The following is a 16,427-nucleotide window of genomic DNA, read 5'->3' on the forward strand; positions in this document are numbered from 1 at the left end:
TTTTCAGAAAAGGCTAGTAAATCTTCAAAGCTTTGCCAAGTAAAAAATTAACCAAAATTATTAGTACATTTAATTTTGAAATGTTAAGTTTACTTGTGGAATTCTACGTAGATTTTATTGACTTTTTGCTTGTAAAATTTACTTAAGTTGTACGTTTAAATGTTTTACTATTTTTAGATTTATTTTTTATCCAAGATTCCTAGTTATCTTTTTTTAGTTATCCTAAGTAAACTTTACTTCAAAATGTTAAATAAATATGGGGATGCATCGCAATTGTTTCTGCCAGACATTTCAATTTAATACTTTAGTTTGATTTAAACTTCTCAATAAACAAATTTAAAAAGTCCTTTCAGAGAGAATGAAGGGGTCATCTGTGTTGGCATCTTCCTCTCCTGTACTGTACTGCCTAGTACAATGATATTCGCAACGATTGGTGAAGCAGTCTTTAAGCAGGTCTCTCAACATCCTGTCAAATACACAAATAAGTGCAAAGTGATTAAAATACCGTACTGTTAGTTGCAATGTTATCAATGTTATTTCATACTTTATGATATAATAGACTGTATTGATGTTAATACCTGTGTTCTGTTGCATAAAGTGATTTAAGGTTTTTTAAAAGTTTGCCAAAGCTTACAATTTTGGGGGATAAAAGTACTAACATGTCTTTAACACTTAAAGAACCTTACATATCCAAAGTAAACGGTATTTTAAACATTTTTAATGTACCTGGAAGTCTTCAATGAGCTCCTGAGATGATTCTCCCAGGTAGGAAAGCAGGCAGCAGATCATAGCATCTCACTTGTCTTCAACTTGCTGATTAAAACAAAAGTAAATTTCTGTGGTCATTAACCAGTAACAGTGTAAATCTACATCTACATATAACTGCTTATCTAACAAGTCAGGAAGCTGAAATTGGGTGTGCAATTTTTACAATTATCAGGTTGAGTGAATGTAATCCAGTTTTTGCAGAAAGGCTGGCTACAGGGTGTTGTGGTTATGCTTCTGTCTAAGATAAATGAAATAAAATGTAGCACATTTACAATTTATAAGTCAAATCAACACTTTTTTTGCCAACCACACACACATATGTTGAATACATTATATATCTATATGAATGTTTTATCCAACTTACCTCATATGAGCTTGAATGGTTGAACATATTAGAAATGTTAATGTCAGAAAATTGAATGAACATACTGTTATGGGAAGCAGACGGACAAGGAAGGTGAGTGAATTATTAACAATGTTTATTTGTAACACATGAGCAATCAGGAGAACGGAGGAGAAGTGAGTGGAGTCCGGTTGTGCGGATGATCCTTGGTGGCAGGCTGGATGACTGATACTGAGGGAGACCGAATGCACACACCAGAGGGCTTGCGGGGAAGACAGACTGATGACAAACACAAGGCAGACAGGACACCGGGAACACTGGACAAACTAGGAGAGACAGAGAGCAGATAAGTACAATATACTGATATCGAGTGTAAGTGATTACCAGGAGGTGTTCACTCAGAGTCCGCTTCGTAGGAACGAGACCGGACCCTGAGTGAAGTGAGGTGTGTGCTTATATAGTGACTATAAGTGATTGGGTGCAGCTGTGTGTGGTTAATACTCAGGTGATGGTGATCTTTGCGTGATGCTGGTGGAAGAGCCTGGCCAATCCGTGACATTACCCCCCTCCCCAGGGCCCGCTCCTGAGGGCCTATACCTCCGACGCCGTGGTGGTCTACCACGTCCACGAGGTGCTGGAAACTCGGGGTGATTGGAGTGGAACTCTTCCATAAGTGCAGGATCTAATATATCTGATCTGGGGACCCAAGATCTCTCCTCCGGACCGTATCCCTCCCAGTCGACAAGATATTCCAGCTGACCACCACGACGTCGGGACCGTAGAAGGTCCTTGATCTTATAAATGGATCCGACTTCCGACATCAGGGGGGGAGGAGGTTCCTCTTCATGGCCAGGCTCTGTGGAAGGAATCAGAGGGTCGTGAAAGGGTTTGAGGAGTGAAACATGGAATGTGGGGTGGATCCTATATTGTGGTGGTAACTGTAACTTAAATGTGACGGGGTTGACCTGCTCCAGGATGGTGAAGGGACCAACAAATCTGGGACTAAGTTTTCGGGAGGGCAGTCGCAAGCGGATGTCTCTGGTGGAGAGCCAAACTTTCTGCCCCGGCGCATAGCTTGGACCTGGGATCCTCCTCTTGTCGGAGACCTCCTTGGCTCTGCGAACTGCCCTCTGGAGATGGTGATGAGCATCGTCCCAGACCCTCTCGCTCTCCCGGAACCAGTAATCCACTGCGGGGACATCAGAAGGTTCGCCATCCCAGGGAAAGAGTGGAGGTTGGAAGCCCAGAATACACTGGAATGGCGTAAGTCCGGTGGTAGGTTGCCGCAGGGAATTCTGGGCGTATTCCGCCCAGCCCAGAAACTGGCTCCAGGAGTTTTGATGACCGTGACAGAATGTTCTGAGGAACCGCCCCACTTCTTGGATTTTCCTCTCTGTCTGGCCGTTGGTCTGTGGATGATAGCCAGACGAGAGGCTGACGGTCACACCTAGGAGTCTGAAGAAGGCTTTCCATAGTCTGGAGATGAACTGGGGTCCTCTGTCCGAGACTATGTCCTCAGGTAATCCAAAGCATCGGAAGACATGGTTGAATAGGGTTTCGGCGGTTTCCAGGGCTGTGGGCAGACCCTTCAAGGGAATCAGACGGCAGAATTTGGAAAATCGATCGACAATGACTAAAATGCAGGTATTACCTTCAGATGATGGGAGATCTGTCATGAAGTCAACTCCTAGGTGTGACCAGGGGCGGTTTGGGATGGGCAAGGGATGGAGTTTACCTGCAGGTAGATGGCGAGGACTCTTCGACATAGCGCACTCTCTACAGCCTTGAACGTATCTCCTCACATCCCTCGCCATGTGCGGCCACCAAAAGCGTTGGGATAGCAGCGAGAGGGTGTTGTTGGTCCCGGGATGTCCTGTGCCCAAAGATGTATGGGTGGAATGGATCAGATCTACCCGTTGGTTTTCAGGAATGAAGCGACGATTGGGGGGACAGCCCGGCGGAGTCCTGGATTCGGGAGTGGCGACGACTGTAGGAGCGGACCAGGTGATGGGACAGACCGTGATCTGTTCTGGGAGGATTCTGGCTGGGGTCTCCATGATCTCCGGCTGATCATAAATACGGGAAAGTGCGTCCGCTCTGATGTTCTTTGACCCAGGTCGGTAAGATATTGAGAATTGGAATCGGGAGAAGAACAGGGACCATCGGGCCTGACGAGGACAGAGTCTTTTGGCTTCTTTGAGGTACTGGAGATTCTTATGGTCTGTAATCACCTGGAAAGGATGTTTAGCTCCCTCCAGCCAGTGTCGCCATTCTTCCAGGGCAAGCTTGATAGCTAATAGCTCCCGATTTCCGATGTCATAGTTTCTCTCCGCCGGGCTGAGCTTCCTTGAGAAATAGGCGCATGGATGGAGTAATGCTGGTGTACCTTGATGCTGTGACAGGATGGCTCCAACTCCAGTTGTCGAGGCATCTACCTCGACCACGAACGGGATTTCAGGATCTGGGTGAGTCAGGAGTGGAGCTTGAGTGAATGATTGTTTGAGGGTTTGGAAGGCTGCATCGGCTTCGGGAGGCCAGGAGAGTTTCTTGGGGTGATTTTTGAGTAGGTTGGTCAGCGGAGCGGTAATGAGACTGTAGTTGTGGATGAATCGTCTATAGAAATTGGCAAACCCTAGAAATCGTTGGAGTTCTTTAATAGTTGTTGGTTGTGGCCAGGAGACAACGGCAGTGACCTTCCCCTCGTCCATGCGAACCCCTTTCTGATCAATAATGTACCCCAAGAACTGAACAGATGGTAGGTGGAAGGAGCATTTTTCAGCCTTGAGGTACAATTGATGGTCTCTGAGGGTTTGTAGGACCTCCGCAACGTGGTGGCGGTGTTCGGCCTCACTCCGGGAGTAAATCAGGATGTCATCAATGTAGACTATGACGGAGATATGGAGGAACTCCCGGAGGACTTCGTGAATGAAGTTCTGGAATACGGAGGGGGCGTTGACCAGACCATAGGGCATGACCAGGTATTCGTAGTGCCCTGTAGGGGTCACAAACGCAGTCTTCCACTCGTCCCCCTCACGTATTCTGACCAGATTGTAGGCGCTGCGGAGGTCCAACTTCGTGAAAATCTTGGCGGATCGGAGTTGTTCCAGGGCCGCAGGGACGAGAGGAAGGGGATACCGGAACTTAACTGTTCCTTGATTCAGAACTCGGTAATCGATGCAAGGACGCAGCCCTCCATCCTTCTTGGCCACAAAGAAAAAGCTTGAGGCAGCGGGTGACTGGCGGATATGGACTGGCGGATATACCCCTGACTCAGTGCTTCCTGAATATACTCCTCCATGGCCTTAGTTTCCGGAAGGGACAACGGGTAGATCCTACCTTTGGGCATAGGAGCGTCTGGCAGCAGGTCTATGGCGCAGTCCCATGGCCGATGTGGAGGTAGCTGGGAAGCTCTCTTGGGGCAAAAAAACGTCTTCATATGTTGAGTAGATCTTCGGAATTTGAATGGATTGTTTATTGACTGGACTTTAGACAGACGTGACATAGATGGTAAGTGGTTTCTGAAGTTGAACAGGTAGGTCGGGAAAACATCTGGTTTTGCAGTCTTCACCCCATTTCTTTATTTCTCCTGTGCCCCAAGAGAGGATGGGATCGTGCTTCACCAGCCACGGGCGCCCTAGAATGATGTCCATGGATGCACCCTCCAGAACCAGAAATTGGATCTCCTCCTTGTGGAGCAATCCCACTTGGAGATAGATAGGTTCACATTTGCGATGGATACGTGCCTGGGAACGGATTGCGTTGGTTATGGGTTGGATCTGGTAGACGTGCGTCGAGGCTTCGGTGTTAAGATGGAGCTGGCGACAGAGGGCGTACGAGATGAAATTTCCAGCTGACCCGGAGTCGATGAGGGCCGTGACTGAAACAGATACAGAAGGGGTAGTTAACTGGACATTGGTGGTGAGAGGATGCATTTTTTCAATGGGGGGAACTGAATACACTCACCAAGGGACGTGCTGGACGAATGGGACAGTCCAGCCTGACATGTCCTTCGGCACCACAGTACATACATAGACCCCGGGTCAGCCTCCTCTGTCGCTCAGTGATGGTGAGTCTACCAGATTCCCCGATCATTGGTTCAGGTTCTGGAGGGACTGCTGGCTCTGGCGAACGGAGGAGTGCTTGGGGAACAGGTGGAAGATCGTGCTGGTACACCCTCAGACGATCGGAACAGCGGAGGGATAGTTGGATGAATTTCTCCAACCCCAAGGTATCGTCGAGGGCTGCTAGCTGTAGTCGGAGGCTGGGCTCCAGTCCGAGCCGGTAGGTGGTGAGGAGAGATCGCTCATTCCATCCGCTAGCAGCAGCCAGAGTACGGAACCGGAGCGCATAATCCTGAGTGGACATGGCTCCCTGTTTGAGATGGTATAACTGTTCTCCAGCTGCTACTTCTGCATCTGCGCGACCAAAAACCTCCTTAAAGTACTTGGTGAAGGCTTGAATGGAGCTGGTTACCGGCCCAGACTGTTGCCAAATGGTTTCTGCCCACCGAAGAGCCGATCCAGAGAGAAGGGAGATGATGAATGCGATTTTGGACCGATCTGTGGGATATAACTCAGGTTGCATGGTGAATATGAGAGAACATTGCAAAGAAATCCATTGCACTCCTCCGCCCCGCCAGAGTAGGGCGCTGGTCGAGCCATGGGACTGGATGAGTGGGTGGACGGTGAAGAAGTGCTCGGTGCTGGTGGTGCTTCGGGAAGTGGAGTAGATGGTAATAAAACTCTCTTCAATGAGTCCACCAACTCTTGAATGGGATCGTGAGTGCTCATGCTGTTGATTGTAGAGGTCCGGTCTTCTGTTATGGGAAGCAGACGGACAAGGAAGGTGAGTGAATTATTAACAATGTTTATTTGTAACACATGAGCAATCAGGAGAACGGAGGAGAAGTGAGTGGAGTCCGGTTGTGCGGATGATCCTTGGTGGCAGGCTGGATGACTGATACTGAGGGAGACCGAATGCACACACCAGAGGGCTTGCGGGGAAGACAGACTGATGACAAACACAAGGCAGACAGGACACCGGGAACACTGGACAAACTAGGAGAGACAGAGAGCAGATAAGTACAATATACTGATATCGAGTGTAAGTGATTACCAGGAGGTGTTCACTCAGAGTCCGCTTCGTAGGAACGAGACCGGACCCTGAGTGAAGTGAGGTGTGTGCTTATATAGTGACTATAAGTGATTGGGTGCAGCTGTGTGTGGTTAATACTCAGGTGATGGTGATCTTTGCGTGATGCTGGTGGAAGAGCCTGGCCAATCCGTGACACATACAGTATAATGATATTACTGATTTAAAATTTGATCAGTTAATTTATTTTAAACTCTATCCAATTATCAGCATTAAATGTTCACAAGTATAGAGGCTGCCTAAACAAACTCAGTAATGTTACTAGAATATACAACACTTTAGTTTAATAAGGAGTATATTCGCATATCTTAATGTGGATGGATTAATAAATAAATCTTTCTATGTCATGTTTTGGCCTCTCAGGGCTCGGGTAAAATATCATTGTGGTTTTAAATGAGTTCTGAGGTTATCCAATCCAAGAAAACTCGTATTTATAGTGCAGACAGCACGAGAGAGTAGCTTTAATGTTCGGTTAATTATGTCCTTATTTACTGCTATTCTTGGACACTCGTATTCATAAAAAAACATCTTGAAGTTCACTGTAGATTTTACTTCTCCATAGATTATATTTAGAATGCAACACAGTTGTTTTAGACACAGATGTCGTTTGCTAATATGCTAATGCTAATCGGATCTTTAGCAAACTCACTCAAAGAACACTTCATGCAATCTTTTTAACCATCAAAACTGCAGACAGGGGCTCTATATTTCTGCAAAGGAAACCAAATTTATTAACAAACAAATAATGTATCTTGTATTGTAAAATCACATCATTCTGTGTAAGGAAATGTTCTGTTGCTCTAATCTGCTCCACCCGCCAAGTTTGAATCAGAGAGCATGTGCATAGATTTACTGACTTTGTGGAGTAAGTTTTACTCGCACAGGGGAGCGCGGTGCACAAAGTAACACGGGGTAAAATGTAACACAGAGTTTCAAGGTATTTGCTCAGGGTTAACCATGGCATGCTTCCGAGGTTTTTACCACAGTGTCGGCAGACGTCTTCCTGCCAATTATTGAAAAAGTTCAGCGAAATTTGGATGAGAAACACAGGAGTAACTATTTTTGCAGCATAAAAGTATTTTTTATAATAATCAATATTTTTTTTCATTTTAAAAAAATCTGTCAATGTATGAATGTAAAATATTATATTGTTGTGATTACCGTCTTCTAGGCTAAAAGATGGAACCATTTTGAAAGGTGTAAAACACACACAGTGACTGCTAGGCATTTTTGAGGAAAACACGACACGGCGGGGTTAGTTGTAACAGGGTGTTACAATTAAGCCAAACACTGTTGGACACCAACTAAACTAACAAAATATTTTTTTTAATTTTGAGCGTAATGTTGAGAACTTTAAAAAAAATAGTTTTATTAGAAAACATTTTTTAATAGACAAAAAATATATTTTATGGCTAATAATGCAAATAAATGCATTGTGTAACAATGGATAATAATCCAAATGTGTTTATCCAATAAATAAATAAACATGCTGTTCTATGTAGAATAAAAAATAAATTGAGCTAAGTACTGAGGAAATGTAGTTACTATTTAAAGTAAACTCGGTTTAAATTAATTGTGTAAAATCTGCCTTTATATGCATGTGTTACAACTAACCCTCTGACTGTTACAACTTGCCCTGCAGGTGAGGTAAATAGTAACGTTTATACTCCTGGCACTTTTCACAATAGTGCACAGAAACCATAGGTCCGGCGATCACAATTCCAGTGCTCATTTGTAGGAGAGGCTTGTGTGTTGTTGGTAAAAACCAAATGGTTTGTCAAACCCCATTACTTTGTTCATTATTTGGCCAAAACCAAAAAGTGTTACTTTGTGCCCCACTCTCCCCTATGTCTTTTTTGCATTAGTTCAATATATTACAAAACACTAAGTAAATATTACTTGAGTATATTCATTTGAATTTACTATTGTATTTTAAGCACGATAAATTAAAAAGAAATATTAAGTAGCTTAGCTTGATATATTCAAAAGACTTAAAAACTTAAAATTCTCTCATCATTCACATGTTCCAAACCTGTTTTTTTTTTTTTTTTTTTTTTTTGGTTTTTTGTTTTTTGAATGCAAAAGAAGACACATAGAAGAAAACGGGATACTTTTAATCATTTCCATAGTATGAAAAAGCACTGCAGTGTTTGGGTGTTCTGTGTTTCTCTTAGGCAAATTAGTTAACTGAAATGTGTATATTCCATACAAAACATGAAGCTTATTCTTGTCACGTGACTCGTTGTTTTCAACTGGGTGAGCCTGGGAAATGCGAGGACGTGCAATATGTGCTCCCAATGTGCGAACAGCTACGCTTCTCTTCACATTCAGAAGATGCCTTCACTCCCGATCCTGCACAAAAATTCAATTCAGCCTGTTTAGGCTGAGTTGGACCACTGTGTTTTTGGGCGCTGGTGTCCTCCTTGGTGACGAGTGTTATCATAGAATACTTTCTATTTAAGTGCTTGAACAAGTTGCTGGTTGAGTTAAAAGCAGTGGAAAGTTCTTTGGAGACTGGACATTTTATAGCATTTTACAGCAATATTTTTGTTTTTACACTCAATGAAATTAATGTCTGTATTTCCACTTGAAGAAGTAACCACTCTCGTCAGCAACCATTTCAGATCGCCACAGCAGAAAACATTATTTAAAAGAAGCATTTTTTTCTTCTAAAAACTATATTAATAATGTAAGTTTGTGTAACTGCAAATAAAGTACACAAATTTAAAATGTAATTAGTTACATTACTACGTTTCTCAAAAATGTAATTAGAATACAGTACAACCAACTCTGCAAACAAGCAAAAAGAAAAGCAAAATCTCTTAAATATCTCAAATCTCACAAACTTCAACACATACACAGCTCTGCATTATCCAAGAAACAAATAGTCCAAAACACATAAAGCAAGAGTAACCCAAACAAAGTTGGCTGACAAGGAAGTTGTGTCATGCTTTGTAGGCCATTCAGGAGCAAGCAACCAGTCTGAAATACCCAATCAGATGTTTCCTAGGCAGAGCAGAGAGAGACAGATAATTCAAACATTGCAACCATAGGGTTGTAATGGGCATGGTCTTTTTTAAAGGTGAAATGCTTTGAATTCTGTTTAATTGGTAGTTTAAATGTAAGAAAGGGCATGATTTCATTGTATAGTCATTTGTAGTAAATACTTTTAACATAAAATAATCTCTACTGTATATATGTGACATGGCACTTACGTATACCTGCTGTTTTGATTATGAAGTAAAGCAACCTGCCATCACTCTTGCTAAGGGCTATGCAGTTTGCTCTATGTCACTAGTTTCTGCATAGATGTGTTTGTTTTAATCGTTATTAAAGATGTGTGTGAATAGCTAAACAAGTTTGGAGCAGGTGTTGCCACAGTGCACGTTTCATTTAAATTCAAGCTGTTTTTGACTAAGAAAGATGAGTTCTGAAATTCACGATTTTAAATGTAATCTCTTAAATGTCAAAAGATTTTTGAGAAATTTTGTTTCCTCAGTTTCATTAGCCTTTATAATTATACTATTGACAGCTTCTAATTGGTAATAGTCAGCTCTACACAATTTTATGAACAATCCAACGATGCATTTTAAACAAATATTTTGCACTTCAAAGCTCATAACTTTTGATTAAATAAACGAATACCCTGTACATTGTCAAAAACAACAGTGATGTTTTTGGTCTACCCAGAGATGAAAGCCTTTGCATGCTTTTTAGTTGGCAGGTTTGACACTGATGATGAATTTGTCTTGCGTCAAAATGCTGAGAGTTTGCATCAGTATTCGTGTTGATTTTATTCTACCTGCAAATAATATAATCTGTCTCTCTTTCTGTCACAGCTACAGACTTACACAGATAGAAAGAACATATGCTTCTCTTAATTTCCCCATATGAATCACGAGAGTATGAGTGATGATTTGCGCATAGAATGTGAATTGGTTCCTTTGATTTATGAAGGAACTTCTGCTTATGTAACAGCTTAACCATACTGAATCTAAACATAGACATCATAACAGATGTTCCAAAAAAATTCAATTATCCACATTGAATTATCCTTGACTGCTAATATTATGTCATTCATTAGTTTGTTGAAATTTTCCATTTCATCACTCCATCTCATCGTGTTTTACATTTGAGCAAATCCCATTTGTACACATCACAGGGCTTAAATCCATCCTTACAAGGAGTGTGTCAGTTATTAATATTTAATACTGCTGATACGCTGCAGTTTTACATATAATTTTCTTCTGTCCCTTTAATGTGGTCCTATGTACAGTATACTGGACAACAATTTGAACCCTTTCACAGATTGATGTTTTCACAATTGTCATTTTTAAAACAATTGGTTTTTTTTTTTGTAGGTTTTCTTTTTCCACTTGGTATTAAATAACAGTTAAAACTAGTTGCTGTGATTTTAATACAATGGCATTTGGATTGACAGCAAGAAAGCAACATATTCTGCTTTCTCTATATATTTTCCCCTTTTTTACATTAGTTGTAGATTCTATTTACTACTATGGACATTCAGGCAATGCTTTCTGCTTCTCACAAATATATATGGTTAAAGGGTCCACTAAATTAATAAACAAATAAATCCAAAGATTAATTAAGGATTTAAACACAAACCATCAGTCTTTCAGTGATATTCAGTACGGAAGTTAGGATGCATTTGAATTAGTCAGATCACAAGTAGTAAAAGAATTCTTGTTTACACCTGCTGTTTCTGACAAAAAGTTCAAAATCTACTATATGTAAAATTAGCTAGAATTAAAATGAACCAAAGTGGATATTGGTCAATTGGTGAAGTTTTTTCCTCGCCACTGTCGCCACTGGCTTGCTCAGATTGGGACTTGTGAAGCTGCGCATCAATGTATTTGCTCTTCAGTGTTTGAACCTTCAGCAGGACATTTAAACCACACTAAACTGAACTAAACTGAACTTCAACTCTGAAATCTGGACATTACTAGAACTTTTATCTTAAGCTGCTTTGACACAATCTACAGTACATTGTAAAAGTACTATATAAATAAACATGAATTGAATTGAATTGGATATTGTATTCTATTATATGAAATTAAAGCACCTCAAGTGTTTGAGAAATAAATAGTAAACCATAAATCCAATGTGAACCATAAAGTCATAAATGTCATACAGATTTGTCTAGAAACAATGACAGAATTGTAATGTTTACTTTCTTTCTATCTTTCTTTTCTTATATAGGCTCTTTACAGGGGGAATATCAGCGGAAGTTGTATAAGGAGTTGATGGAGAACTATAACAGACTGGAAAGGCCTGTTCTCAATGATTCTGCACCCATAGTGGTGGAGCTGGGACTCACACTGCTTCAGATCATAGATGTGGTGAGTGTCTGCATCTGCTTTTCTTTAATGTCATTCTAGTTTTCATCATGCAGGTTTGTATTGCACAATGTACATTCCCCTTTCTAGTGTTTATTTTAAAAGTCATTTTCATACCTTAACTATACAGTCGATTTGTGAGGGTTTAAAAGCATTGTATTAAAATTAGAACACAGGTTGTACCAATAAAGAGCAAACTTTAAAAATGTTCTGTTGATGATAAGTACATTTACAATAACATGTCAGCTACCAGTTATTAGACGGTTAGGTTGGGTTTAGGTTTGGGGTTAGATGAACATTTTATAAACATGACATGGCAATTTGCAGTCATTTAAGTATTAGTGGACTGTATGTTTGTTATGTGCTAACACTTTATTGTGATGGCTCCTCAACAGATATTCTAGAGAATATCTTTGCAGGTATTAAATCATTCTACCATCTTTTACTATAGTCTAACAGTCTAAAAAATACTCTAATTAGAGGCACAGTACCTGATGTAGATGCAAAATTACTAAGAGTCAACATAATGTCCAAAGGGAGCTATTGAAATAAAGTGATAAGGAACAAACAATACAATCATAATAATGATGGTCTACAAATGAGCTATTGATAAACATGTTCTTCACTTTCATTAAATGTCTGTTTTAAAATAGTATAATTTACATTACAATAATAATGTAATCTATATTTGTGGCTTAATTGTCCAAAAGTGGGCCATGCTTCTTAATTTTATAATTATATGTAAACATTTATAGTCTAGTGAATTGCTTCAAAGTGCAATAGACTTCCAAATAACTTAACAATTAACACCCTTGTATATTGGGCTAGTTACAATTTTCTGACCTCCTTGGACCTATGAGCAGACCACTTCACTTTGGGACTGTGCTGTTAATGAAAATGTTTGTTTTCTGCTCCTTAGCAGATGTTGTTTTCCTCTCACCAGGCTCATAATAATCAAAATCATTTCTTTGTTCTTCTGAAGGCAACCATAAACCCAGTTCTCATATGTACTAAAATCTTCAATTTAAGAAAAGTCTTATATAATTCTAAGGGTTTCCTTAACCTTCAAGTGTTTTGTTGGGACAAACTGCAGTTGTTTTTCCCCTGACATCATATACAAATGCTTTTAAACTCTGTGTAATAATGTTATTATTTTATAGTTCTTACTGAATAATTTAGTGAAGCATTGCATTAATAGAGTGCATCTGGAAAGTATTCATAGCGCCTCACTTTTTCCACTTATTTTAATGTACAGCCTTATTCCAAAATGGATTCAATTAATTTATTTCCTCAAAATTCTACACACAATACTTCATCATGACAATGTGAAATTTTTTTTTTTTGAAGTTGTTACAAATTTATTAAAATTAAAAAACCTGAAAAAGTCACATGTACATAAGTATTCATTGCCTTTGGCAGCAAATACAGCCTCAAGTCTTTTTGAATATGATGCTTGGCACACCTGTCTTTGGGAATTTTCGCCCATTCCTCTTTGCAGTACTTCTCAAGTTCTATCAGGTTGGATGGGAAGCGATACAGCCATTTTCAGATCTCTCCAGAGATGTTCAATAGGGTTTAAGTCTGGGCTCTGGCTAGGCCACTCAAGGACATTCACAGAGTTGTTGTGAAGCCACTCCATTGATATTTTGGCGGTGTGCTTTGGGTCATTGTCCTGCTGAAAGATGAACTGTCGCCCCAGTTTGAGGACAAGAGCCCTCTGAAGCAGGTTTTCATTCAGGATGTCTCTGTACATTGCTGCATTTATCTTTCCCTCTATTCTGACTAGTCTTCCAGTTCCTGCTGCTGAAAAACATCCCCACAGCATGATGCTGCCACCACCATGCTTCACTGTAGGTATTAGCCTGGTGATAAGCGGTGCCTGGTTTTCTCCAAACATAACACCTGGCACTCACTCCAAAGAGTTCAATTTTAGTCTCATCAGACCAGAGAATTTTGTTTCTTATGGTCTGAGAGTCCTTCAGATGCCTTTTTGAAAATTCCAGGTGGGGAGTGGCTTCCGTCTGGCCACTTTCTGGATGCACTGTATGCATATTTATACAGATCATTAGGACTTAAATGATTAGATTACATTATCTACAATTTAAACAATACAACTGATTGATTGATTGATGGATTGATTGATGGATTGATTGATGGATGGATGGATTGATTGATTGATTGATTGATTGATTGATTGATTGATTGATTGATTGATTGATTGATTGATTGATTGATTGATTGATTGATTGATTGATTGATTGATTGATTGATTGATTGATTGATTGATTGATTGATTGGTTGGTTGATTGATTGATCATAACATGGTGGGTTGTACTCACAGCCCCAATACACATTTAAGTTCAAACTATGTAAACTTGAAATTTGAATAATAGGTCCCTTTAATGTATGTGTCTGCAATTAGGCAGTTTGGCAAGTATAAAGCTGAAGTGAAAGACTGTAGTTCAGTCCTCTGAGGTGCAATATAATAGAAGTAGAGTGCAAACAAGGTTGAACGAGTTAAAAAAAAGGTCTCTATATACTTACAGTGAAGATGTTTTTCATTCTTTACTCAGGGGTAATAAAAGGAGTTTGATATAGAGAATAAGAACCTGGTATATTGGAATGCATTAGATGGGAGCAACAGTAGAGACTGTCTAGTAGTGCATGTACATCATTTATATTAAAGTGTGTTTGTATTATTCAACTTAAGAGCATGCTGGAATGGAGAATGCTTGCTGTATCGTCAGTTGCCATAGCCATTATCATAAAAACACTATATTAATGACAGCAGTGAGAAAACAGATGAGTATCTGATCACAGCACCAGCTCTGCAATTCAGCACTCCAGTCATAGCATGTTACATTTATTTAAGTACCACTTCATGAAATACAGTATTGCAATTCATAGTGTCAAATATTAGAAAAAAAAAAAAAATCCTTTATAACTTTTAAGTCAAATTACAACAGCATTTTCGGTTGTTGCAGCTCTACTGGTCCATGTTTACATTACCTCGGTATATTTAATAAACATATTACCTTTAACAATAAAAGGAAAGTAAATCTAACTCATAGGAACACAACTTGAACTTTTTGGAAATATCAAATATTTGATTGATTGATTGATTGATTGATTGATTGATTGATTGATTGATTGATTGATTGATTGATTGATTGATTGATCGATTGATCGATTGATTAATACATTTTTTGATTGATTGAATGATATTTAAAAAATCATTTTGAAAAATGTTTTGTAAATCCTGTCTTGGGTGAGAAGTTTATTTGTGCAGAAAAGTGTTGTTGAAGACACCGACACATTTTCTTTCCTTTTTCATTTTTCTTTCCCTTTTTATATGCCAGACGAATATATATATATATATATATGGATGCTTCATCACAGCGTGAGTCCCCGAGCATGAAAAGATCCACATGAAACATTAATAAGATAACATTTTGGCTCAGTAGCTGTTGCACTTGACAGTGCATGCATATCAATCACTTAAATATGTGACCATTGAAGAAAGTGAACAAAAGTAATGGATGATAAAAGAATGATAAGGATTAAGAAGACATGTTTTTTTTTTTTTTTGCTCTGCATTTCATACTTTTGGAAAACCTGGGGTCTGAATGCCCATATACTGTAGTTAATCTGACTTTTCTTGGCATATACATTAAGACCTAATGCTGTGTGCTGTTTGATATTGAAACATTAATAAATATACACACTCTGCACTTTAGATTTCCCCATAAAGGATTAATGAGGTTTAGATCTGCTGATTTGTGAGGCCATGGAAAACATTTATCGCATTTATTGAATTCAAGCAAGCAGTTTAGCTTTATGATACTGCAATATGGGTGCATCATAAGTGCAATGTGTTTGCATGAAAGATTATCCTGTAAAATGGCATATGACGATTAAATGTAAATGTTGAGAGGTTATCAGATTTTAAAGCTAAAGTGTTTATTTTCAGCAAACCTAGAATGGAGGCACCAATACAATATTTGTTTACAACAGTTTTCTCAGACAGTTTAGTTTTGTTTCTTGAATTGGAGTGGTGTTTTTATTTTTTATTGATCCATCTTCTGTATGTAAACTTTGTGCGCGTGTGTCTGTATGTGTGTGTGTGTGTGTGTTTGTGCATCCCCTCAAGCACACTAATACTAGTAAATTTTTACCGTGTAAAACTTTTTCATTCCCCATGAGGTAAACAGCTCATAAATCACACAGAATTAAGTATTGGCAGATATAAATGCAGATTGTTTCCTGTGAATCATTACGTATATGGAAAATCCCAATAAAGATAGTACATGTGTTTTTTTTTAGTTCACAAGGTTTTCATTTTTTTATTGAAAATCAGGGTTGTTACACCAAATATCGATTTCCTTTAACTCTTCGGAGGTTAAACATTTTGTTGTATAAATTAATATTATCATCTGAAAGCAAAATAATTTAGCTGTTTTTTGGTTTTTTTGCCAGAACAAAAAAAATCTATAAATATATTAATATATATATAATTTTTGTAATACAATTTTGTCCTTTAATACAAGCAGTAAGATATATGAACCATACCTTTAATTTGACCTGCTCGAAGAAAACATTCTTACTGAATGTATCAAACAAAACACCAATACATGTAAGGAAGACAACATAATAGCAAATAAACTAATGTAAATTTTATCCCCGCTTGCTTTTTGAGTGCTGTCTTACACCTCTATGATTGGTCGTTGTCTTTACCTGCTCAACAGAAAGGGCTGCGCTTGGCATTTAGCATATGCTTTTATCCAAAGCGACTTACAAATGAGGACAAG

The 16,427-nt window shown here is 39.2% G+C and overlaps 1 protein-coding gene across 1 annotated transcript in view; it reads left to right on the forward strand.

Annotated features, from left to right (window-relative positions):
• Positions 1 to 16,427, forward strand: part of chrna8 (cholinergic receptor, nicotinic, alpha 8) — a 157,425-nt gene that overhangs the window by 23,692 nt on the left and 117,306 nt on the right. Inside the window, exon 2 of the mRNA XM_056460106.1 lies at positions 11,483 to 11,622. Within this exon, the coding sequence (XP_056316081.1) occupies positions 11,483 to 11,622 (140 nt within the window). The remainder of the gene's footprint in view (positions 1 to 11,482; positions 11,623 to 16,427) is intronic.

The sequence above is a fragment of the Danio aesculapii genome, chromosome 1, assembly GCF_903798145.1.
Source record: "Danio aesculapii chromosome 1, fDanAes4.1, whole genome shotgun sequence".
Classification (NCBI taxonomy): Eukaryota; Metazoa; Chordata; class Actinopteri; order Cypriniformes; family Danionidae; genus Danio; species Danio aesculapii.